This window comes from Amblyomma mixtum, chromosome 6 (genome assembly GCF_055824585.1).
Source record: "Amblyomma mixtum isolate Tamu chromosome 6, ASM5582458v1, whole genome shotgun sequence".
Classification (NCBI taxonomy): domain Eukaryota; kingdom Metazoa; phylum Arthropoda; class Arachnida; order Ixodida; family Ixodidae; genus Amblyomma; species Amblyomma mixtum.
This window is the reverse complement of record NC_143017.1, coordinates 118,839,018-118,864,361: the sequence shown is the minus strand read 5'-3', so window position 1 is coordinate 118,864,361 and position 25,344 is coordinate 118,839,018. Positions and strand designations below refer to the sequence as shown.

Here is a 25,344-nt window from a genome sequence, read left to right as displayed (position 1 = left end):
GTCAGATCGTCGCTACTCTCGTCATCACTTTTGCTTGTGCAAACACGTTTATCTGAAGTTGACTCATACGGGTCAAAGTCTTGTTCATTCATCCTTGATAATATTTCCTTCGAAACTTCGCTCAGATTCAGCAAGCTTGACATACTGCCTGTCAAACAAGATACCATGTGCACCGCGACACCGCTTCATCTTGGATTGGATTGATTGCTGCACCCTCTCATGGTCATGGTGCTCACGTTCCTGTATTTTGTTAGACAAAATCAGGCTTCGCATAATTGCAACATACTGATGTCCTTTCAGTGCCGCTTTCTTTTAATCATCTCAGCACTTGAAAATTGCAGTTTATAAATTCCAATGACGTTTGTATTTTCATGGTTGCCAGATGAGCATACCATCTCATGAAGGTGTGTTCCCACATTAAAAAAATCAATTTTAAAACGTTTTACCGCACTTCTTGGCACCACACACGGCTAAACGGTAATTTGGGTAAAAAGCTATCGATTGCCGCAAACAAAATATGGCCAATAAAACTCAGTAGACTGACCCTTTAAAGGCTTTCGCCTTAAAATTGCGGCTCTGGCGTTATGGGAGGCGAAAGCAGCACTCACAATCAGGGAACTTGGGAGGAATGGCACGATGCGCAGAAGCCAACGGACCAGAAGCGAGCGGCAGAATGGTTCTGTGTATGTTGGTATGCACGGGGGCCATTTGCTGGTGCACGCACGCAAATCTGAAAAAAAATAAAAAAGACGGCTTGCAGCGAAAATATTCGAGCACAAACTTGGTATACTGACCATGGCAGGCGTGATGCGAAGGGTGCGGCCGCTTCTCGGAGTGGCGGATGCTCCGACCGGAGCCAGAATACGATGAATGCTGGCCACTCACCTTGGCTGCAGCCAAGGTGAGGTGTGCCGCAGACCGCAGGCAGCGTCCGTTCTTCGGAGTTGCTGGACGAGGATGGCGAGGAATTCCGTGCGCCGTGTACGGCCACAAACCACATGTCGCTCAAGAGCACTTGCATGCACACGTGTGCGATGGCCGTACCATTTTGAATGGGTGATCGAACCGGCGATCACACGAGAGGATTTGACCAATTTCTTCCTTGACACGACATAGTGGCCGGGCTACAAAGGCGTTCGGAACGGGTGCTCGTTCCGTGACATAAACGACAGCGGGCACGATGAGCTGAGCTCCTTGAGGCAGCGAGCAATATGCGAGGCATACAATTCCTCGCTGACTCAATACCTGCAGCTAACTGCCCTGCCTAGTGTCAGCTAAGCCTACACATATGTGCGCCGCGAATACTAGCCCGCTGCGCTTCTGTCACGGAAAGAGACCCGACAACGGCGGTTCGTGAAACCACTTTACAAGCCTCGTGTTAATTCTACTCCCGGTGGTTTAAATTTCCGGACCTCTTCACTACGGCGTCTCATAACCTGAGTCGCTTTAGGACGTTAAACACCAATAAACCAAACCAACCGTACTACACTGTTACCCATCAAAGCAGAAGCTCGGGAAAGTTATCCAGTTCTCCATGACTTATCCAATTCTGCCGGTAGCAAAAATGCGAGTGTTCGTATGCCAATAGCCGAGAGCTCGTTTCACGAACACAGCCGCCCTCGCCGCGAGACTTAGCCCCGCTCTCACCTTCGTTGCCGGAGGCCTGGCTCGAAGAAAATTCCGCCAGTACTCCTCGGTAGGTCACAAGCGTAAGGGCTACCGGCGCCTCCGAGAAATGGCGAAGGTGACAGCAACCCCGGGCACAAGTCACAGCAAGAAGCACCGCACTGCGAAGTGTCCTCATCGCTTCCCTCAGCACTGACAGCTATAGGAAGACAGAAAGGCAGTGCCAAAGTCCGTGAATCTGCGAAAATAAAAACAGCTGTAACAAGTGTGCAAGTGTATAGAATTCGGGAGCTTACTCTTGGAGCGTCCGGATAGATCCAAGTGCCGTGTGGAGAAAAGCAGAGCCAAAGTCCGTGCATCTGCGAAAATAAAAAATTACCGACGATTACGTTATTTCCTAATGCGAAATTTGAGCGCAGCAAATAAGCTGTTTCACCTTTTCGATAGATTGAGGCAAAGAAATCGAGCAACACATGTATGCGCTATCACAGATTTTTTTTTTTTTTTTTTCACACGTATTCGCAATTTCGGCTCGGGCGGTGCACATATACAGATCCGCCGCCACCGATCTGGCTCTCTGATTGCCACCGCACAGGGGTTGCATTGGAGGAGGAGCGAAGAAAGGAATTAAGTTCGAGCCGGCGCTTTGACAACCGGAGACTCGCAGGAAGAGGGGGGAGGGGGGCGGCGTGTACACCCAGCGGCAAACGATGGGGGCAGAAGCGCGCGCAGCAAGCGGACAACACGATAAAGGGAGGAGGGAAGAGATAGCAGCGACTGACTGATGCCGGTGACGCCGATAGCGCTGGGGGGATGAAAGGGGGGCGGAGCTGGTTACGAGGCCGACGACGACGACGCGAAACCCAGGAACGGACGCCAAAGAGCTGCGCTCTAAAACAGGGCTCTAACAAGGGCTCTAACAAGCATACAGAATTCGGGAGTTTACTCTTGGAGCGTCCGAACTTGTACCATCGGGGACAAAATTTTGCGGGACGTCGGAGCGGCGTTTTCAAGCTGCCTCTGCACCACTAGGCGGCGCAGTGGCCGCGTCGAGGCTGTGATTGCCGATGATTAGGCGCATGCGCGTCCTATATTCTTCCGCTTGCCTGTCTGATAGCTCGTTTCGCGTGAGTAGCTGGTTTTTCTGAGCTTGGCCGCGGGCGGCCGCTTTTCGCCGCTTGCGCTCGTCAGCTGCCACATGGCCGCCGTACTCGGCGCGCTTCCCGGCGACAGCGGTGACGGTGCGCATTCACGGCGCCCGTCGCATTAATGTAACTTTTTTCTTATAGAGAGAAATAAAGCGCTGTTTTTTCCTTCATTTAAGGAATCGTTTGTAACTTCGTGCCTACGTTGGAGGACGGGTTTGTTCTGCTGCGTGTTAGAACCACTTTCTGACGCACCTTGACGGCGAGCGTGCATCGTAACCACTTCATAAATATTCTGCCCCTGTAAAGTGCAAAGGTGGGAATTCTTTCACAACAAATTTATTGCCACAAATGAAAAAAGTGGACTTAAACAAAACCGCAATCCAGGAGTCCATCGCAGAAGTCACGCTTATGAAACGCCGCAGCATCTATTTGTATAAAGACCTATAAAGCACGAAGCCTTTCCTACTGTCTTGATGGCCGCCTGTTAATTATCCGCGTTGGTTGGCATTCCCAAAGTGCGACCCCAAATGGTAAGCTTTTATTAAGCCCCATGCATTTTCTATGGTGTCCGTCTGGCCTTCCGGTGACCGTGCTAGCTGCCGCACACCACGACTTCCAAGAGCAACCCTCACTCTCTGCGAAGTGTGCGCAGGACCTCTGTCCCGCTGAAATTAACCCACCATAGTCCGCCAAGGACGCAGGGCAGGACACGTTCTCAATATTGTTCGCGTAACAAGTCAAGGGTCCGTCGATTGTCACTATACAGGTCTGAGCCCTCTCATTTGACTTGCGGCTCAGACAGCCTCTCCTTAAAAAAAAAAAGTTACATTAATGCGACGGGCGCCGTGAATGCGAACCGCCATCGCTGTCGCCGGGCAGCGCGCCGGCTACGGCGGCCATGTGGCGGCTGACGAGCGGAAGCAGCGAAAAGCGGCCGCCCGCGGCCAAGCTCAGAAAAACCAGCTGCTCACGCGAAACGAGCTATCAGACAGGCAAGCGGAGGAATATAGGACGCCCATGCGCTTAATCATCGGCCATCACAGCCTCGACGCGGCCACTGCGCCGCCTAGTGGCGCAGAGGCAGCTTGAAAACGCCGCTCCGACGTCCCGCAAAATTTTGTCCCCGATGGTACAACTGCCGGTGGAAAATCGCAGAGGCAGCGAGCAATGCGAGGCACACATGACAATTCCTCGATGACTCAGTGCCTGCAGCTAACTGCCTTGCCTAGTGTCAGCTAAGCCTACACATGTGCGCCGCGAGTACTAGCCCGCTGCGCTTCTGTCACGGAAAAAGAGACCCGACAACGGCGGTTCGTGAAACCACTTTATAAGCCTCGTGTTAATTCTACTCCCGGTGGTTTAAATTTTCGGAGCCCTTCACTACGGCGTCTCATAACCTGAGTCGCTTTAGGACGTTAAACACCAATAAACCAAACCAACTGTACTACACTGTTAACCATCAAAGCAGAAGCTCGAGCAAGTTATCCAGTTCTCCATGACTTATCCAATTCTGCCCGTAGCAAAAATGCGAGTGTTCGTATGCCAATAGCCGAGAGCTCGTTTCACGAACACAGCCGCCCTCGCCGCGAGACTTAGCCCCGCTCTCACCTTCGTTGCCGGAGGCCTGGCTCGAAGAAAATTCCGCCTGTATTCGTCGGTAGGTCACGAGAGTAAAGGCTACCAGCTCCTCCGGGGAATGGCGAAGGTGACAGCAACCAGCCGGCAACGGGCACAAGTCACAGCAAGAAGCACCGCACTGCGAAGTGTCCTCATCGCTTCTCTCAGCACTGACAGCTATAGGAAGGCACAAAGGCAGTGCCAAAGTCCGTGAATCTGCGAAAATAAAAACAGCTGTAACAAGTGTGCAAGTGTATAGAATTCGGGAGCTTACTCTTGGAGCGTCCGGATAGATCCAAGTGCCGTGTGGAGAAAAGAAGAGCCAAAGTCCGTGCATCTGCGAAAATTAAAACAGGGCTCTAACAAGGGCTCTAACAAGGGCTCTAACAAGGGCTCTAACAAGCATACCGAATTCGGGAATTTACTCTCGGAGCGTCTGAACTTGTACAACTGCCGGTGGAGAAGCGCAGAGGCAGCGAGCAATGCGAGGCACACATGACAATTCCTCGATGACTCAGTGCCTGCAGCTAGCTGCCCTGCCTAGTGTCAGCTAAGCCTACACATGTGCGCCGCGAGTACTAGCCCGCTGCGCTTCTGTCATGGAAAAGAGACCCGACGGCGGCGGACCTTCAAACCACTTTACAAGCCTCATGTTAATTGTACGATTCCAGTTCTGCTGTTAATCCAGTTCTGCTTTTAACAAAAATGCGAGTATTCGTGTGCCAATAGCCAAGAGCTCGTTTCACGAACACAGACCGCCCTTACCGGTAAGTTTAGCCCCGCTCACCTTCGTTGCCGGTGGCCTGGCTCGAAGAAAGTTCCGCCTGCACTTCTAGGCAGGTCACGAGCGTAAGGGGGCTTTCGGTCGCCTCTGGGGAATGGCGAAGACGACAGCAACAAGCTGGCAACGGGCACAAATTGACGGCAACAAGCACCGCACTGCGAAATGTCCTCCTCGAAGTGTTCGCCCTCACCACAGACAGCTAGGAAGGCAAAATGGCTTCGTCTGCAGGCTGCGCATGCGCTGCTGACGACGGCAGAATGTTCTCGAACGTAGGAGTTATCTGCGATCAGTCACCAAACGTTTTCTTCATATCTTTTTCTTCCACCCCCCCCCCCCCCCCTTTTTTTACCCGCTTCAATTAAACCCCATGCGATCTTCGATAAGAGGCCCACACGTGCACAGGCGGCAGCCATGACGATGCACCGGCGCCGCTTCTTCGATGCATGCGGGCCATGCTCGCCGCTTTTCCTGTGGTCTGACGTTTTCTTTTCTTTTTTTTTTTGTTAGACGACCGTCTGTCTCTTGTCTGGTGCGAAATGCTCACGATGAAGCGATACCAAGATGCTTCTTTAGACGCGCAAGTTTCGCCGCACGTGGCGCTCTGTTGCGCTTGCAGACAGTGGCTTGGGCCACTGTTTTCCTTACCAATTTCTTACAATATTTTCTTCGGCGCTTTCGACAGACCGTATCTTTTTTTACCCTGAGCATGTTCTGTCTGTAGTTGCGCTGTTTGACCCTTTTTCTTTTCTTCATAAGTGCGCGTTTTGCGCGGCCACGAAACCTGGAATTACGACCGTCAAGACAGTAAATTTTGGAAATTAGAAAACGTACGCATAACTGCCTGTCTTTCTTCGTGCTCATGACGTTTTACGCGCTTCAGCAGTTTAGTAGAGTCGCGGTGATAACTAAGAAGTGGTTTGCCTAAATTTTTCATATGAGATGTCAGCCTTTCACTGTGCAGTCGTGGGTGCTTCTTGGCTACGTTGTTTTCACTGCCGATTATACTATGGTTCAAACAGTTCATGTTTTCAAGAGGTCAGTGCAATAAAGAAACATAGAAATCGGAACATGCGAACAATAGTCCCCTTGTAAATTTATAAAATAGAAAAGATTAAATGAAAGCGTTACTCACACCTTTTACGCACGGAAGCTGGCATGCCCTTTTTGTTTGTCATTTGCAGCAGCCGCGCTTTTTGACGATGTCGTCGTTCTCGCCGTTCGCGATCTTTTGAGAACTTCTTTCTGATACCGTAATTCGTTACATTCTTCCTCGGGTGCACAAGCTAACACTTCGCACTTTTAGGCCATCACAAGCAGTTGCCATGTAACAGGGTCAAAAAAGATGGCGTGCAAGAATGCTTAGCAGTAAGACGACTCTCGATTCCGGATACCCTGGGCTACTAGTAGCTTCTGTGGCCGAAGGCATGGAAATGAAAAGAGCACGGCGATCGGACAAGCAGGAAGTTACAAGAGGACAGCAAGGTCGCCGAAAAGTCATCGCTCTCATTCACCAAATCTCCCATAACCTAACGAAAATTGGGAAACGAGCAGGCGTTGATGTGGTGTTTCTGGCGTCTGTCAAACTGTATATGCCATTTATGCTTTGCAAAAGGAGAAATCCGTACTTGCGCTAACCAAGAGAAAAAAAAATCTGTGCCTCCCCCGTAACCGAGAGTAGGGTAAGCATGTACGCGGACATGACGAGACGCAGGCCTGACAAGAATGTAGTCTAGCCCGTTTATAACGAACCCACTTATAGCGAAATAGCGGTTATAACGAAGGGATTTCAATTTCCCATTCCCATTTTTGCATTTTCAATACATTTTGGGTCCGGTTTTAACGAAGTAAATAAGAGCGCGTCAGCGGATATAACGAAGAGACTTAATACCAATCAACACATTTTTGCGTCCTTGAGGCGATTTTTTCCGCGAAAATAAGAGCAAAATTCGGCTGACGGCGTCCTTTCGTGGCGTCGTCTGCTCTCCTGCGGAGCGAAAGGTTGCTTCACTGCATCGCATGGCACGCCGGTCTCGTGTTGCGCCGTCCTTGAACGGCGTCACGGCGTAGAGCGGTAGAGCACGCCGCGCAGGGGAAAAATTTAAAAAAGAACAGAGACGATTTTTTTTTTTCGATGACGTCGCAGAGAACGGCCGTCTTGGCCAATCGCGGTTCTCTATTTCTCCCAGGCAGTTGGAGTCACGACTGCACTGCAGTCTGCAGGAGGTGTGGCAGCGCGCGCTTTGTTTTATGTCGGTGCCGCGGTGCGCAAGGCAGGGAGAAAGCGCGGCAGCATTGTGCATGTTGGAAGCGTGGCTCATTTTTATCGTTATCGCGGATCGTTGTATGCTGTTTATAAGGACAGAGTTATTCGACTTGATCTAGCTGGTGAACGGACAACTGAGCGCAGTGTAAAAAAAATGTAAATTTAAATTGGTTTTTGAGGAAAGGAAATCGCGCCGTAACTGTCTCACATATCTCGGCGGACACCTGAACCGCGCCGTAAGGGAAGGGAGGAAGGTGGGCGTGAAAGAAGAAAGAGAGAAAGAGGGGCCGTAGTGGAGGTCTCCGGAATAATTTCGACCACCTGGGGAATTCCAGGTTGGGAGCACGGCGAACGCTACTGAGTTCGCGCGTGACGCCATCGATATGCCGATGTTTGCATTTTTTTTTCGTAGTCCGCATAGTACGAAATAGTGGATATAGCGAAGTGATTTCTGATTCCCACCGACTTCGTTATAACCGGGCTAGACTGCAGCGCGTTCGAAACTGTCTAAAGTGCGTAGAGGCGAAAGCGTTTTCCGCACCACTTTGCCGATGTGACACTGGTGACGTCACCACTGGATTACGTCACACATAATTGATGATGAAGTAATGACAAATTACTAATTGGTGACTAATTTCTCATTAATGACAAAATACTAAACTGCTAATTAATGACGCTTAACCTTCGGCTTTAGGAGTGGAACGCGACAGCGTGTTGTAGCGCTGCCAGGCAGTCCACGGAACTCCACCACCCGTTCGGCGCGATGCCCTTCGAACGCGACGCTTTTTGAGGAAAGGAAAAGGCGCAGTAATTCTCTGTCATCTAGGTGGACACCCGAACCGCACCGTACAGGAAAGGAGGAACGCCACCACCCGTTCGGCGCGAAGCTACCGGCGCTTGTATGCCGGTCCTGTAGGAGGGCTTCGAGTGTCTCGTTAAATCTCGTACGGTGCCCGGATGTTCTCGTTTCAGTGCCCGGATGAGGGGAATTCAGTGCCCGGATGTTGGCTCTCGGTCTCGGCGTGACGTCACCCCACTGCCGACAACGGGAGCTAAAAGCATTTCATGCTTAAAGAATTGGCTGTGGGAAACTCTGGTCGACCTAAAGGAATGCGAAAGCACGTTCTTCCTCGCCTCCGTCTGTCTTCTTGCTCTCTCCTTATCTTTATCCATAGCGAGACTGTTAGGCCGAGCACATTTGATTGGATTGTAAAGCATTTATTGCATCGGTATCAAGTTGCAGGAGACACGTACTAGATGGCCACCAGCCCATGGCTGTCGGCGACCTCATTGGCCCTCTCGGTTGCCCGTACTTGAATCTTGGGGCCCGAGCTGACCAGCACGGCCTCCCACCGCTCGGAAGAAGGGAGCTGTATGAACTCCGCCGGAGGCGGATCATCTGCGCAATTCCACAGAATGTGGTCGTATGTGGCCCTTTCACCACATTTATGGCAGTTTGGGTCGTACTGGCCAGGGTACATGAGGGCAAGCACTGCCGGATCCAGAAGGGAGCGCGTTTGCAGACGGCGCCAGGTAACTTCCTGCGCGCTTTTGTTATGTTAGCGATTTGTGGGGACGGGGGTAAGCGCCTCTCCCGGAGCGAGCGCTGTCAGTGAAAAAATTTTATCCAGTGACTCTAGCGAGAGGTAAAGCTTTAGCGAGAGGGAGGTGCTAGCGCCCTCTATAGCTGCGTTTGCATGAATGCGACACAAGTCGACTCCGGTCTACTTTTTGAGGGAAAGAACAGGTTTTGAGAAGGAAAGCCATGACTCGTCCTGTACTCTCTCCCTCGATGTTTCTGCACTTTCCCTCAAGAAGTGGACTGTTGTCGACTTTGTCGCATTCATGTAAACGTGGCTTATTGCGCTGCTAGGCGACGGCGAAGGGACGGAGCGAGCGCTCGCTGTCGCGCTGCTTGGCAACGGCGCTTCATCTAGTGAAGCTCCGCCCACATTCAGCCTCCGCGCACAGAATTCCTCCACGACAAAAAAGTAGTCCGCTGTTCAAATGTTTCTTGTTATGTAAACAATAAGATCATCACAAGAAAAAAATTATGAGCTCTAGGGTTTTGACACGTGGATTGTTTGATATAGTCAAGCATTAAAAAGCTGATTTCGTTTAAAATTGCGATTGGCCAGCGGAGTAATACAGGACTCCGCGGACCACGGCCCAGTGTTAGCAACTGCTGTTTTTTTACGTTGGCGGCGGCTCAAGGTCAGCCACGGCCGGTCTTGACGCGCGCGCTCTCTCGCTTCGAGAGAGCGCGCGCGTCGAGACCGGCCGTGGGTCAGCGTAGCTACGGCGCGACGGCGGCCACCCGATCGAGGTCTCGCTTTGGCTGTCGGAGGGTTGCTTTCGCAACAAAAAAGCATGCAAAACTGACCGTGAGAGGCCTGGTCACAATTGTGGTGAAGGTGTTATTTACACATTGCAGTTGTCTTGTGGCCATTAGTACGTACATTGGGCATACATGCATATGCGTAAACAGCAGGTTAAAGGAACATGAATACAATGTTAATGAGAGCGAACAGGACCACCTAAGCCTGCACTGTTTTCAGTGTGGGACCCAATCTAGGCGATGGTGCCGTCCAAAACTGCGTCCCTTGTTTGAACAAAGTCAAATTATCATTGACCGCCACAAAGACGAGCAGGTTAGGAAGATTATCAAGGCTATGAATATTGCCCGTGCAGGTAACAATGACGTGTATGAGCTTGGCATCAATGGCACTATCAAAAAAAAAAACTCGAGTTCTGTCGAAAGGCTGAGTTGTATCAGTATGTATCAGCCGCGAATCCTATATTGTTCGTTTGTTGATTCTTCAAAGCTGCTGGCATGCCGCTTTATCGCTTTTTTTATGATGCGAGACGCGACCAGATTAATCTCGATTGATCGCATCCAGGCGGAGCCGATTCTACGCTGTTCCAGAATGTTCTAGTAACTTTGCACGCTTTATCTCGAAAGTTCACGGTCAGCTATAAATTGAGCACGGCCGAGACTGGCGGGTATTCTGTTGCCACAAAGATGAGCAGATTAGGGAGATTATCGAGGCTATGAATACTGTCCATGCAGATAATACAAGTGTGTGAGCGTGGCATCACTGGCATTATCAGGTAAAAAAATTCAGGGGGCACTTTGGCTCTCTAAAGTGCTGCAAGGCGAAAGCGTTTCCTGGCGCAGTGTTTATTTATTTATTTATTTTATTTATTTTTATTTTTCATATATATCTTTTTTTATTTTTGCTCCTTTTATTAATTTTGTTTTTATTTTCATATCTTATTTTTATTTGTTCTTGTTTATTTTCTTATTTTCATTTTTTATTTTTCCTTCAGTTTATTCCCTTTATGTTATTTATGAAACCCATGCATTCACTAGATGCGCCTTTGCCGCCGCGGTGGCTCAGTGGCTATGGTGCTCGGCTGCTGACCCAAAGGACGCGGGTTCGATCCCGGCCGCGGCGGCTGGAATTTCTTTGGAGGAGAAATTCTAGACGCCCGTGTACTGTGCGATGTCAGTGCACGTTAAAGAACCCCAGGTGGTCGAAATTTCCGGAGCCCTCCACTACGGCGTCTCTCATGGCCTTAGTCGCTTTGGGACGTTAAACCCCATAAACTAAACCAAACCAGATGCGCCTTTATTCATGCTCGAACCTTGAGCCTTCGTGGCGGAGTGGTAGCGTCTCCGCTTCAAATGCCAAAGGCTCTGGTTCGATTCCCACCCTCGGCGCAGTTTCTTTTTAACGTGCACTGACATCGCACAGCACACGGGCGCCTCTTGCGTTTCGCCTCCATCGAAACGCGGCCGCCGCGGTCGGGTTCGAACCCGGGTACTCCGGCTCGGAGTACCGAGGTCGGGTTCGAACCCGGGTACTCCGAGCCGGAGTACCCGAACCCGGCTACTCCGAGCCGGAGCGTTTCGATGGAGGCGAAACGCAAGAGGCGCCCGTGTGCTGTGCGATGTCAGTGCACGTTAAAGATCCCCAGGTGGTCTAAAATTATGCCGGAGACCTCCACTACGGCAACCCTTTCTCTCTTCTTTCACTCCCACCTTCTTCCCTTTCCTTACGGCGCGGTTCAGGTGTCCGCCGAGATATGTGAGACAGATACTGCGCCATTTCCTTTCCTCAAAAACCAATTTACCTCTTTGTCTTTCTTCTTTCACTCCCACTGCTTCCCTTCCTGTACGGTGCGGTTCAGGTGTCCACCGCGACGGTTGCTAGGCAGCGGCTCTTGCAACCTCAACAACAACAGCGCGATTCAGGCGTCCACTGACCCAGGGAGCCAGTTATGAACGCTTCCTTTCCTTAAAATTATCGGAGTGTAAAAGGGGCCGTAGTGAAGAAAATGACAATTCTATTTGAGGACAGGAAATTACCGAGGAGGTTGCGCTGCTGCGCGGAGGCGACGCCACACTTGGCACGATTCCAGCGCAAGGGCGGACACCCAACACCTTGGGACACCGCGAGCATGGACGGACTCCGCGAGCATGAACGGACGCCGCGAGCATGGACGGACACCGCGAGCATGAGCCATTAAAGGCTTTCGCCTTAAAATAAGCAGTTGATTGACATGACAGCGCTCGGGCACTCGAGGACTCGAACTCGAGTACAGTCGTCGTGTGTTCCTTCTTTGTCCCGTCTTGTTACCCGCTGCTTTACCATTCACTTTATAATTTAAAAAAACAGACATTAAGTATTATAGCTGTCCATATAAATAAATGCGATTCGATGTTTATGCTCCAAAAGGAAAAAAAAGGCACGCAAAACTGTGTGCAAAACAAAATCACTCACATGGTCAATGCAAGCCGTCGTAAGTCAAGCACAGCCAGAGTCGAGCCAGGAGTCGGTGTGTACGGTGTGTACGCCCACACAGCTACAGAGCGAAACCGCAGAACTGCAACTTTTGGGACCATGACTACGTTGGATATTCGGTTGAAGAAAGTGAACAAGGTGTATCACGAAGGTGTAAGTGAGCACAAAATTGGTGCATACCTCAATGGTTTGCTGCACAATCTTGGCCTTCTGCCCTACTTAGTTATCGCGGAGTTGTGATCGTCCGCTGCCTTCTCGAAAAAGTGCGACAGGACCGTCTATCCGCCGCCAAGTGCATGTGCGACGCGATTTTAGGGGCACAATTACTGAAAGCATTTCAAGACATATTGAGATGTAGCCTACCTGATAACGGGAACACGAAGATATAGTAATATATACGCCAGCTCTCTGCGTGATCTTCCACAGATCATATCGTTCGCGGCTTTTCAGAGAGCTAGCGTATTTTTCAATTTTTTCTTCTTTAATTGCTCCTCAGATAATGTGGAGGCCAAGGATAAGAGCCTGACGAGGTCCTTTAAAGTTGCAAAATAGTTCCTGTGCCTTATTGGTCGAGCCTCAGAGTAGGTTTCATTTACGGTTTTATGACTGCTCTGTATTTTATATGTTTTTGTTCTGCACGCTAGTTATTATGGCCCGGCTTCCGAGAGACACAGCGCGTGTTCAGGCGACGGGAGCATGATTGTTTCGGTGTGTTCTTCTCACCTGCACTAGGTGCATGCCCCGTCAGTGTACAACAAATGCATTAAAACGGAGTGGAAACGTGGCGACACTGGCAATGTTTTCATTGTTTCGAAAGACTGAACTCTTCTTGCTGTTGCGTAAATGCTTGTACACCAGCGCAAAAACCGCAAGCACCAGCGGGTGGGTAATACGTAATTATGTTGTTCATTTGAGTAACCGGAATATACAGTGTAGACAATGGATCAGAAAAACACGGGACTAACAGTGTACCAATTCTATTCTACTTATGCAGGTATTTAACGAACAGATAACAGAAAAGGCTAGCCAAGACATGCAGTACAAAGAGTTGCTAGAAGTCAGACTGATTATTCTCTGAATTATTGCACTTTTAAAATCTTGTTCGCATCAGTTCTAAAAAGCTGTTCATATGACACGATACTGTTTCATATTGTTCAGTACCGTAACCGTCATGTTAGCGATTTTGATTGGCTAGTGAGTTAACTTTCAAAGTCACGAACAAGGACCTAAAAGCAGGTTTGTGAATCTGTTGTCTGATCATCAGGATGGCTGTCATTGTGATCAAGTAAAGTGACAGTGGAAAACCTTCTCAGTTAAAGTGACGTGTGAACTATTTACCTTTTATTCTTACTAGTTTCATGTGTAATTAGAACACTATTGCTCTTTAGTAGATTGTTCCCTGTGTTGAACCTCCGCTTTTGTTCATGTTTGAATGTGTTCGAGCTCAGGCCTGTGTGTTTGTTGAGTGTTGTTTTCATGCTTCATGTCTGTATTGTGATAAGGTTGGCGCTACCCTTTACTCCAGGAGATTGTGGCTGGTGTGGTGGTGGTGGAGAGCAAAACTGAAGTCAAGCATGAAGGCCTCACACTGTGGCTGGAAGGCAGTGCCAGCATGCAGCTCAGTGCCAAGAACGTGGGCATCTTTGAAGCCTTTTACTCGTCCGCCAAGCCTGTGCAGCTCATTGGCTACTCGCTTGAGATTGCCAAGGCTGGCCGCCTGCCCGCTGGCCGCACAGAGCTGCCCTTTGAGCTTCCCTTGAAACCTCGGCCTGGCCGGACTCTGTACGAGACCTACCACGGGGTCTTCATCAACATCCAGGTTACCTGTTACTGTCATTGCGCCGTCTTGTGCCCATTTTCTAAGTTAAATTCCTCAAGGGTCTCATTTCTCAAAGCAGCAACTAGTTGACTGAAGTGTATGTAGTACTCAGCTGCAACAGAGTGTGCTGCTGAACCAGCTGCCAAGGTAGTGAAGCACACATCGCCATCAAAACCCGATGAATTGAGGGGCTGTACTCCTTGCTTCATGTCCTCTAACACTGCAGATGTGTCTGTGATATCAGCTTTCTGTATATCGTAATGAGCCCCTGGTTTCCTTACTCTTATATGCTTAACAGTCTCAAATGCCTGCCATTTCTGAAGCAAATTATCTGTTGTAAGAGCAACTCGGATGCACTCAAAAGCAGCAACCAAAAATGGTTTATTGTGCTTGCTAATGAGCAAAAATATTTGAGATGTATTTTATCAGGACGATGATGATGGTGATTATTCAAAGTAAATAGTTTTCTTCTTGAGTGCGATGTGCTTTGACCCGGAGAAACAGCTTATGGAGCGGCAGCAAAATTGGAGCTTTCTGTACCCATGATTGCAGATGTTGCAACTAGTCCAACTGTATCACTGCACTTTTGGATTTGCTTGTGGACTTATTAATATGCCGTCATCTGATATGCTTGGTCAAAGTGTGTTGAATTTCGAGTGCGAGTAAGAAAGTTGAGCAGTTATCATTCATTTCATTCATTTTGTTTGTTCATACTATTAGCCCTGCTCAAGGGCTCTTAGAACAGTGTATGTTCAATTACGGCACAAAAATCAACAAGAAAATGTAGCAAACATTGAAACCAGCATTAAATTCCATACAAACAGTGTTCACTACTTATACAGAAAAAAACACTCCGATGGAAATCAAGTGGAAAATAAAACATTGCATAGCTTATCAATAAATTCTCTAAGTGACCGAAATGTGACAACAGAGTTTGGTAGCAGGCTCCATTCTAAATGGTTCTCGGGAAAAAACTAAATTTAAGGCGACCATTTTAAGCAGTCGCACGTACTGAGCTGCGGTTCAAAGAAGTGTGCAGGGAACCTAGTGGTGATATTTTAGTTTTTTTTTTTTTTTTTCATTTTTCAATACACCAACTGTAGTAAATGCATTGTATGCATTCATTATCAGGCGATTAATAATGCATTGTTGCTGTTTATATCTGTTACCAAGATTGCTTGCCTGCCATTCAAGTTGTGCGCTTACTTGAAGCTTTTCTCTTGCAGTACCTGTTGCGGTGTGAGATGAAACGGTCGCTGCTCAGCAAGGATGTCCAGAAGACACTTGAATTCATCGTCGAGCTGCAGGTTAGCATCCCTGCTCTTTCTCCCAGTCTTTCTTCTTTAATTTTTTGTACATGTTTCTAGGAAAAGCTTGTTGCTGCTAAAATATAAATAAGATAAATCAAAGAAGCTATATTATAGAGTATTAAGGCGGTGCATCTTGTCTTTGTACTGTAATTGTGCACAAGCAAATAACCTCATGACACTGTCCGACCTGATAGCGCCTACTGCACCGTGGTGCTTCTCGTGGTCCTTGCTTTCTCTATGGCTTTGAACTGTGTACATTGTCATATTATGTTGTGTTGTATTCTGCTGTATGGTACCGTATTTTCCGGTGTATAAGACGCACCCTTGTATAAGACGCACCCGCCATATATGAAGGCTCTCATTGAAAAAGTTGGTATATAAGACGCACCCGTGTATAAGACGCACCCCAATTTACCCACTTAGTCTAGTGAGGGTTAATTAAACACGCTTGCTCGACCATCGCGAAATGAACCATGGATGGACTCCTCTGATCGCATAAAAGCTCCGTAGCTCCGTAGGCCCGCAGCCCGATTTCCGTTTTCGGTAGCATACTCGACCGCATATAATTTGAACTTTGCGGTGTAGCTCTTGCGCAACTTCGGTGGCATACTATAGTAAGACCGAGCACGACAGGTGTAGGTAGTGGAAAACACACGCCGAAGTCACCAACACAGACGTAATACGTACACGGTTGCGAAGTTGCAAAGAATGACTAAAAAATAACGCCGGCTTGGCTTGTTTTGACAATGGCGAGAAGCGCGACTGTCGCCATCTTTTGGAATTTCACATTACTTTTGCTTGCGCCTCCGAAACGACCGTGTGTGATTCTAGAAGTCGTCATCCCCGCCGTTTCATGATAAAGTTCATCTAAAAAAAGTTGCGCACGGCGGTCCCCGTATTGAAGTATTAACCGTGTTACTACCGCATCATTGGTAGTGATATTTTTTCGGTGAAAAAAGCTTGAGCACGAACCTGAGTAATTTCTGAATTCGCGAAAAAAAAATGAAAAATTCGCATATAAGACGCACCCTTGTATAGGACGCACCAGCAAGATTTTTGACAAAAAACTGCGTCTTATACACCGGAAAATACGGTATTTTGGTTCTATGCAGGAGGGTGCTGAGAAAGCAACGCCAGTGCCAGTTAACATCAACATCACACCAGAGTCTTTGCAGAATGTCCGAGATGTGAGTGTTGGGACTGCTTTGCCCCAGCAGTGTGTGTTGTTGCCTTGGTGAAAGCGGAAGCATGAACCAGTGGAGGAGAGAGCGCGGCTTGACAATGTCCTGTAGTGGTATTAGTCATGTCAGCCTGTGCCTTTTGTACTGTTTTGTTCTTTGGTGTTCTGTGTTCTTTTCACTTTCACACCGACGCATTGGGCTATATACTGTGCCTCTGTTTCGGCTTTGGGCATGCTCTTGATATCAAGCTGTAGAATTTCTTTAGCAGTCACCATTATGTCACCTTGAAAATTACACTAGGAACAATTTTGAGTGCTCAATGCAAGTTTTGTGTTGAAGGAAAGGGAAAGTCGTAGTTATGAAGGTGTATGTACTACTTCACATAATAAATAGCAAATTTGCCTGGAAGCCTGTCATGCGTAATTTGAAATTGTTTAAACAAGAACCTGGGTGCAAGGAAGATTAATTAACCCAAGTTAATTACTTTATTTTGCTGCTGTTCTTTTTGCTTTGGTCCTCATCAAATATTTCAAAGGATCAGGTGGTGATAAGCATTGCCGAATGCGACTGTGCAGCATTCCCGAGTCCCGCGTTTCCTGATCAAGGGGCGCATTGACAGTACCTGCTGCTGCATCACCAAGCCCTTCACTGGAGTGGTGAGAGCCATCTCTTCTTCACATCGTCTTATCTTCAGCAGATGAAACATACAGAGTTGGTCCTTATTCATTACAATAATCCACCTTCTTGAACTGTGTTCACTCTTCCTAAGAGCAGTACAGAAAATGCTAACAGTAATGTGATTCGCAAGAAATTTTCATTACTGGGAAGTGCAAGAATGCATCACGGAACAAAACTTCAATTTGATACGACAGGAAATGCAAGTAGCGAACTGGCTGTTTGTTTAGTACTTCGAGGTTTTTCTGGGCCTTGTTGCCCAGGTACCAGTTCCATACTCAGTGAAACGGCCATGTCTTTGCATTTTTTGCGTTATTTTGCAACTTTTTTAGGCCGCCTGCCATGGTGAGAATGGAGGAATAGACAATCGGAGAGAGAGAGACAGAACATTTACGCACTGCTGCCATGGTCTTTGGAGTCTATGTGGGTGGAGTGCCTAGTCTAGGTCTCTTGCGGCGGCTGCGGAAGGTGGCTGGCACAGGAAGACCCCGGAGGGTGGCTAGCAGCGTAACATGTCATCTTCCAGCTGTGGCAGTGGCCATGTGAAGAGCTGCTGTCAAATTTCGTGTTACCGACTATCGTAATCTTCCGTCCATTTTTTTTCATGCTGGTTAAGTTTTGTGCAGTTATAAGTTACAAGGCATCACTTAGTACTCTGGTTGCTTGGTGATGTGAGTGCACAACTAGAGAATATCATTTCTTCATTGAGGGTAGCTTTCTTTTTCACCTGGATCCCTCATGTTCACTACTCATGCGTTTCTTGCCACCAGCTGTCAGTGGAGAGCTGTGACTCGGCCATCCGGTCCATTGAGCTCCAGCTGGTGCGGGTGGAGACGTGCGGCTGCGCTGAAGGCTATGCCCGTGATGGTTCGTATCTCAGGTTTGATGGCAGGGCTTTAAATTTCACTAAAGCACACCTTGCACCTTCAAAGCATAGTTTGTACCGTATTTTCTGGTGTATAAGACGCGGCTTTTATTCAAAAATCTTGCTGGTGCGTCCTATACAGGGGTGCATCTTATATGCGAATTTTTCGGCTTTTTTTTTTTTGTGGCGAGTTCAGAAATTACTCAGGTTCATGTTCAAGCTTTTTTCATCGGAAAAATATCGCTACCAATAGCGTGGTTGTAAACGGCTATAATACGGGGACCGCCATGCGCAACTTTTTTCGGTGAACTTTATCATGAAACAGCGGGGATGATGACTTCCGGGATCATAAACACGCGGCCGTTTCAGAGCCCCAAGCAAAAGTAATGTGAAATGCCAAAAGATGGCGACAATCACGCTTTTTGCTATTGTCAAGACAAGCCGGCATTTTTTTTTAGTCTCCCTTTGCAACTTTGTTTGCTCTATGTATGTGGTACGTACATTGTGCAAAGAGAATGTTTCAGCTGCATTGCCTCCAGAAATGGGCAAACTTTTTGATAGCGCATCTGAAGATGAAGACTTCGAAGGTTTTAAGTAAAAATAAAATGTTATGGACATAAGGAGAGTTCTTTCGTATCTTTATTTTTTTTGCTAAAACATGGGCGGGTATCAATCACTTAGCGTTGCTTAAGAACTCACAGGTACGGTGCATTTCATGATGGTCACACAAGCATGTTTAATTAAGCCTCGCTAGCCTAACTGGGTAAATTGGGGTGCGTCTTATACACGGGTGCGTCTTATATACCAACTTTTTCAATGACAGCCTGCATATATGGCAGGTGCGTCTTATACAAGGGTGCGTCTTATACACCGGAAAATACGGTAGGTTTATTTTGACATTTTTGCTGACATGCACGCTCACAGTACCTTAGTCAGATGTGAGTCGTGTGCGTGTTTGTGTCACTCTGAAATGAGAGACTGTTTGTTCACCCTTTGTTCATGTAGGGAAAAGAAAAAGGACTGCATGACATTGGCTGTAGATTCATGATCTCCACTTAGATATCCTTGGCGTCTTGAGCCAAGTGATGCACTATTGTAGCTGTTAAGGGTACAATGAACACAAATTTAATTTCAACAGTATCGATAGATTACTGCATTGTAATGACAGCGACGCTAATTTTACTGAAAGCAGAACTTTTATAAGCTGACGCAAACAATGGTGCATCAAGACAGTTTTTTGTGTGGGGGCCACAGAACGAAGGCTAAACCAACTTCCAAATGATGGTCATGGAGTCCTTTTCGCTCTTGATGTCACAAATTTAAATCGAGTGGTCGGAAAATTGTAATTTCAATTCCCTCAGCAACAAATGCCTCCTTTTATGTTGTACAGTTATCAATACACCAAGAAATTGGCACAGAATCAATTTTTACTGTTAGCAAACGTGAGCGGAAGTGTGATGTTGTCATTTGTGTGTCTTTAATGAAGCAGTGCATTTTTTTTTTCAGTGCATACTATAGCAGCTTTCAAGACTTAGCTGACATCACTGGACACATTGTAAATGCAATCAGAGGAGTGTAATAGTAGCTATTAGAATTAATATATTAATTAAAATTTCTGCGACACAGTGAATGAAACTATCACAAGGAGCAGGCACTAAATATTCATCTACATAGCGAAATATATTCGTGGACAGACCATTCAGATAAGGTCAATGTTTTCATCGATTTGACTGAGAGAAATGATCATTTCACTTACTTCATTATAGATATTTTAAAGGTTTTCAAACAGCATGGACAAGGTCTAAACTTCACTTTTAATTACGAGATCATAGTTCCCTACAGCTTTTAGGCTTTTTGCCTCATTTTCATACTAAACATGTCTGTTGGCACTACCACCCTGGGTCAACCAAACCATTACTTAACTTCCGTCTTGGCCACATGAAAGTCATAAAAAATGCAATAGGTGTCTCTTGTCAGCACTTGGTTCTTTTAAGGTCATGTAAGGACCACATGCGTGCAAGCTTTCTAGAGCAAATGGCTAGACTTACCAGTGCTGGCTATCCGGTATCGGTGGTTAGCGATGAGTGATCAGTAGCAGATGTGATAAACTTCTACGTTGGATGAAAGGTTAAGATGCCAAGAAGCTATTGTCGCCTGCCAACAAAAATTCATTGTTCTGCCTTACCTACATTGTTTTTTGCGTGGGTTGCTTAATGTTGCTAATATCAATGGTCATGTCTGCTTCTATAAAGGTGTCCAATTCATGAGGATTGCTTCTGTAAGAGGAGATGCTTTACAGAGTTCAAGCTGCTGTAACATCAAACATAAATCTAGGTTAGTTCTGTGCAGCACAGAAGTAATCCATGAGATTCCACTTTCTTGTAGAAAATACTATGTTTACCAGTCTGGCCATCATTTTTCTAAACACTGTGCAAAGTGCAAATGCCAACTGGTCTTCAGCGAAACTCTCATGATTAACAAGGGACTTGGCCAGCACACGAGGGAAATTATCGAAGCCTCCTTCATAACTAAGGGTGGTGACAGCTGCGTGAGTGATAACTATCACTTTGACCAAAAGAGAGCTTGCGTATTTTGATACAGCAGAGAAGTTCTGTCTTGTAAGCTTTTTTGGTGTTATTTTTTTAATCTTATTGCACATGTGTTCTTACCCAAATTTTTTGGTGGCACGTTCTTTTAAGCTGCATATTTTATTGCCTTCACAGGAAGGAAACTAGTTGTAAGACAGTCCTCATGTGTGGGCTCTTCCTTGCATCTTTTTTCGCGCTGAATTCTAGCTGTGAAGCCACTCCAGTTCGTCCAGTTCAGCATCCTCTTGCAGTATCTTATGATAGGCAGTGGTTAGTTCCGAAGAACCGTTCGCTGTGGCTTCCATGCAAAGCAGGCTAGGCATAGTAACTCCTAGCAGGTATACTCCGTTTCATACATAGCTGTCAACGCAGCCAAGGCTACGGCGCCTGTTCGCGCTCCTCGTCCGCATCGTAATGTAGTGCGTCGAAAGTGAAAAGAGTAATGAACTCAAAATTAAAGTAAATGTTGGTTGATATTGCAGTATAATGATAATGGTGTTTTATTTTGCAAAAAGATTGCTTTTTCTTTAATGTTCTTCAAAACAGAGTGCCTTAGTTTTCTGGGTTTTTTTCGGCTCCTCCTGTATCAGGTTTTCGCAGCTAAGCCGGCCGGCGATGTCGTCTGCTTTCGTCTTTCGGTTTCCGAGTATGCGAAAATGGCACCGCTATCGCCTACTCGCTTGTTTTCTTCGCCCACTGCGGCTTCAAAAACATCTCCTGCTCGCCTGTTCTCCAAGCTGAAGTCTCCGAAAATTTCGAAAGACTCCAAGCATGTTATTGTCAACGTTTACTCTAGCGTAAGGAAGCGCTTCCCGGAGAAGAATGTGCGTGAAGTTCTCGAAACTGTGGGCGAGATGACCGGGGTGAGCCCTCGGACAGTTGCGAGGTTCAAGAAGGAAGGTTTCGCTACTGGAATAAGATCACCGCAAAAACGACCTAGCAAGGTGACCATATCTAGCTCTTGCAATGTTAATTATGACAGCTTTGCAGTCAACGCCATCCGACTCAAGTTACATCGTATGTATGCCGTACACTACAGTGCCTTTTCCCTTCGAGACAAGTAAACAGTGCTGTGTTTTTCAAAGTAGGTATTAGAGTTCGACAGTTTCGAGTTTTTACCTAATGAATCTTTTAAGAAAAATAAAAAATAATAATAAAAAAATCACCCGAGCCGGGAGTCGAACCAAAGGCCCTTTGTAAAATGAACACACAGGCGCGCACTTCGTACCACTCAGCCACGATGCGAGGCAGACGGATACATTTTGCTTGTTTTTTGCAGCGGACTACTTCCGTACCTTTGGCAGCGTTGACAGCTGTGTATGAAACGGAGTATAGTGTGCTTCCTGCCCGTCAGCAGGAGGCTTGTCACTGCAACAAGCGCTGCACTAATGTGGATGAAATGTAGTGTTACTTCTAGGTTGCGGATTAGCTTGTCTACTGCAATTTGTTATTTATCGATATATCGAACTGTTTTGCAATCCCCGCATTGTTCCATATGTCTGGGTTCAACTGTAGTACTATGAAATGGTTGCAACCAGCCTTTACTAAAGAAAGACGCATAGCAATGTATAAAGTGTGCAGCTCATTACTAGCAACAAGATAATAGCCAAAACTGACTCGTACAGTGGGCAGTTAGATGATTTAATGCACCTGTGTAGCACATAATTCAAGATATTTGTTTTTACTTGCTCATAATATAAAGGAACATTTTTACCTGCTAGAAATAATTCAGTCGCTGCTGCATGCAGTGGTACCTAGTACAGATCACTGTTGACAGTAACTACTAATTGTATTATAAATATATGAAGCATCACTCGTAGAGTTTTTAATGAGAGTGGATATTGTTCCACATTGCAATCACTGGGATGCTGAGCAGCTTTTACATGATCATAATTAGCATCTACTAAATCTAGTATTAGTCCCTGATATGCATCCTGGCACTCATCATGTCTCTGTAGAAATGTGTCATTGCTCCCAATAAAAGTGCTTTATCGCAGGGAGGCCAGGTTGTAGCAGTGGGAGGGCATCGCTCTTCTGAAGGGCACACTTGCCGTGATTTCGCATGCAGCCACGGAGATCCAGAACATCCAGATTGGGGAGGGTGATGTGTGCCGGGGCATCGACATCCCAATCTACATGGTCTTTCCCAGGCTGTTCACCTGCCCCACGCTCATCACCAACAATTTCAAAATCGGTGAGTGCATTGTTGCCTGCCAGTGGCCCTGTATTCCTGTCTCAAGAGCACATTCAGCATTCATTAAGCCACTGAGTGTAGTGGGCCACTTACATGTAAAACCATACAGTAGTTTTTTATATGCACTACAATACTGTGTATTGCCATTATTAGCCACTTGCAGCAAGAACTTTAGGGTTGCCGTCGTTAGCTATTTCTTATGTAGATTGCGCCATTCCAAGGGGAAATTTCCATCTTGCAGTAGCCACTGCTCAAGTTAGTAAATTTTAGCTTTACATGCTGTTCACTTGTTTTCTGAATTTTAGAAGCAGTGCATTATGGAAAAAATGGTGGAATTATTTGCTTACTGGAGCTGCTACTGTCATATTTGTCATCGATTTGCATAATGCAGATCTGTAGGGACAAGAACAGTCGAAACAAAAAATGAAGTGTAGGAGTTTTAATCTGGGCATTTTTTTGTTAGGGCAGTGATTGAAGGAAAAGTTATCCTAATCTGCATAGTGCAGTTTGAGACTCTGCTTTTATCTGCACTTGTTCGGCCACCTGTGGTACTCACGTGCTTTTGCTATACCCACAGTTCAAATCGGTACGAACTAATCCATTTGCCATGTCGTCATTCCTGTGCTTTTTTTCTCCTTTTTTTTTTTCACCTTTACAGAGTTCGAAGTCAACATTGTGGTGGTGTTTGAAGATGACCATCTGATGACAGAAAATTACCCAATAAAGCTCACAAGGTTTTAAGGTGAAAAAGCTTGTTTGTAATAGCTGATGATGGACTGGGTCTTGGATGATTCTTCTGGAGGATTCTACCAGACACCAGAGAGATCGACAGTTGATTTTTAAGGGACCATAATTTTTCTGGCACGATGGAAAGCTTGGTGTCCAATTGCCTTGTTCCTTAATAGTTGAATTAGAACTGTAGTAACAAATTTCTAAGAATAATTCTTCTATAAATAAAGACATTTGTATGGGTCTCACTGGTGGAAGCGATGATCAGCAAACACAGTGGTGATGGCATTGCCAGTAAAAGTGACAAACTGGAAACAACTGGAAGGACTTGTAGGTCTGCCTCGAGGAAAAGTCATTTCTACGGATGAATTAAAGGGACAGTGAGGAGAGCACTACTGACATTTTTTTTATAGCAAAATACGATAGTTCGGCATGTCATGGCTTTGTTGCCACTTGGCCAGCAGCGAAAGATGCATTTATTTCTAAGAAATTTGGATTCGAAGTTGAAAAAGTTTTTCCCGCCGCTCTGATTCAAACTTGGGATTCTCCTATGACGACACAGGACTAAGTGACGTGAAACATGACGTGAACATGAGGTAACGCAGACTCCGTGATTTCTGGAGGCCAGCAGTGCGGCCCAGCAGCAGCCGAAACGAAAGCTACCGCCGGCCGCACGTTGAAGGCATGTATCGGCTATTGCGGCCGTCGCTACAGTCGCTTCGCTTACGTTTGCACTGGCATTTTGCCAGCGTTACGATGGATCTCGTTCTCGAAGTCGTCAACGAAGTTCTCGCAAATAGACACCTTTAGCATACCGTGTACCTTGTTACCGCTAGCGGAATACCGGGAGCCCCCCTAACGCCGGCGAGCAGGCGCTGATTGGCCCTGATGCTTCAGGCGCGCGCGTAGCTGCCGGGCACGTGGCGCCATCTGGCGACGTCAAGAAGATTTGCGCATGCATTGGCTGCGCCTCAGTGATTTGTGGCTTCTCGGGTCCTAGCGTTGCTGGAGCGATTGGTTCTAGCAACACTGCTTTGTCCTATGACGTCATCACGCTTGTACTTGCGAGTTTGGCCTGTGGCGGCGATACCTGTATTTTGGTTCTTGCTCTTTTCTACGTTACAAGAGCTTTGTTGTCAGTATGAGTGGTGTTTTTGTAATCAGGAGCTGGTATTCTGTCGATACAAGCGAACTTCAATTTCTCCTCAGTGTCCCTTTAACCTTTTCTGTCAAACAAGCCAATTCAGATATGAAGTTTACTCTGCCCAGCATTTCTGTGGTGGGCGAACTGGCGCAACACCAGTTTTCTCCATATGCACTGACTTGACTTGCACCCTGTTCACACTTCTCCTTCACCTCTCATAATTCCTAGCATGCTTGAAGGTTTGTTTCAAGGCTTCAGAAGAAGGCTTCAACACAGACATGCGATTTGTTTTCTCATTTTTACTTTGCTGCACTACCAACATCCAAACGTACAACTTGGGTGTGCGAGCACACTCATGGCAAAGAGCAACAGCAAGTTGGTCCAACAGCAGGTTGTCGTCTTGCAAAAACTTCTGGTTTCTCTGTAATGAAATTGTTTGATTGGTCGAGAGGGCTGTGACGCCATCAGCACCTCCAAATTTGAAAATCTGGACTAGAATCTTTGAATACCTTTCATGGAATTATAATATGGGATTATATTAACTAGACGTACTCTACCACATTAATCTGTTTAATCCACAAACTAATCCTCCA

General features: G+C 46.8%; 2 protein-coding genes across 4 annotated transcripts; one reads left to right on the top strand and one right to left on the bottom strand.

Annotated features, from left to right (window-relative positions):
- Positions 1–890: 890 nt before the first annotated feature.
- Positions 891–9,910, bottom strand: LOC149340194 (uncharacterized). The gene is made up of 7 exons (XM_089551065.1): positions 9,898–9,910; positions 8,704–8,837; positions 5,179–5,374; positions 4,666–4,728; positions 4,383–4,607; positions 1,923–1,985; positions 891–1,825 (listed from the first exon to the last, which is right to left on the bottom strand). Exons 1-7 carry the CDS (start codon positions 9,908–9,910, stop codon positions 1,644–1,646), a joined length of 876 nt encoding a protein of 291 aa, XP_089407191.1. The 3' UTR covers positions 891–1,643.
- A 2,362-nt stretch (positions 9,911–12,272) lies between these two features.
- Positions 12,273–23,647, top strand: LOC149340193 (vacuolar protein sorting-associated protein 26C). 3 transcript variants are annotated; one of them, XM_089548966.1, is made up of 8 exons: positions 12,273–12,399; positions 13,772–14,065; positions 15,292–15,372; positions 16,488–16,562; positions 17,132–17,212; positions 18,002–18,098; positions 22,753–22,878; positions 23,537–23,647. In XM_089548966.1, exons 1-8 carry the CDS (start codon positions 12,346–12,348, stop codon positions 23,617–23,619), a joined length of 891 nt encoding a protein of 296 aa, XP_089405092.1. In that variant the 5' UTR covers positions 12,273–12,345; the 3' UTR covers positions 23,620–23,647. The 3 variants fall into 3 exon arrangements, with proteins under 3 accessions (XP_089405092.1, XP_089405094.1, XP_089405093.1); XM_089548967.1 differs by lacking the exon at positions 12,273–12,399 and adding an exon at positions 12,739–12,827; XM_089548968.1 differs by lacking the exon at positions 23,537–23,647 and having other exon boundaries at positions 22,682–22,821.
- Positions 23,648–25,344: the final 1,697 nt, after the last annotated feature.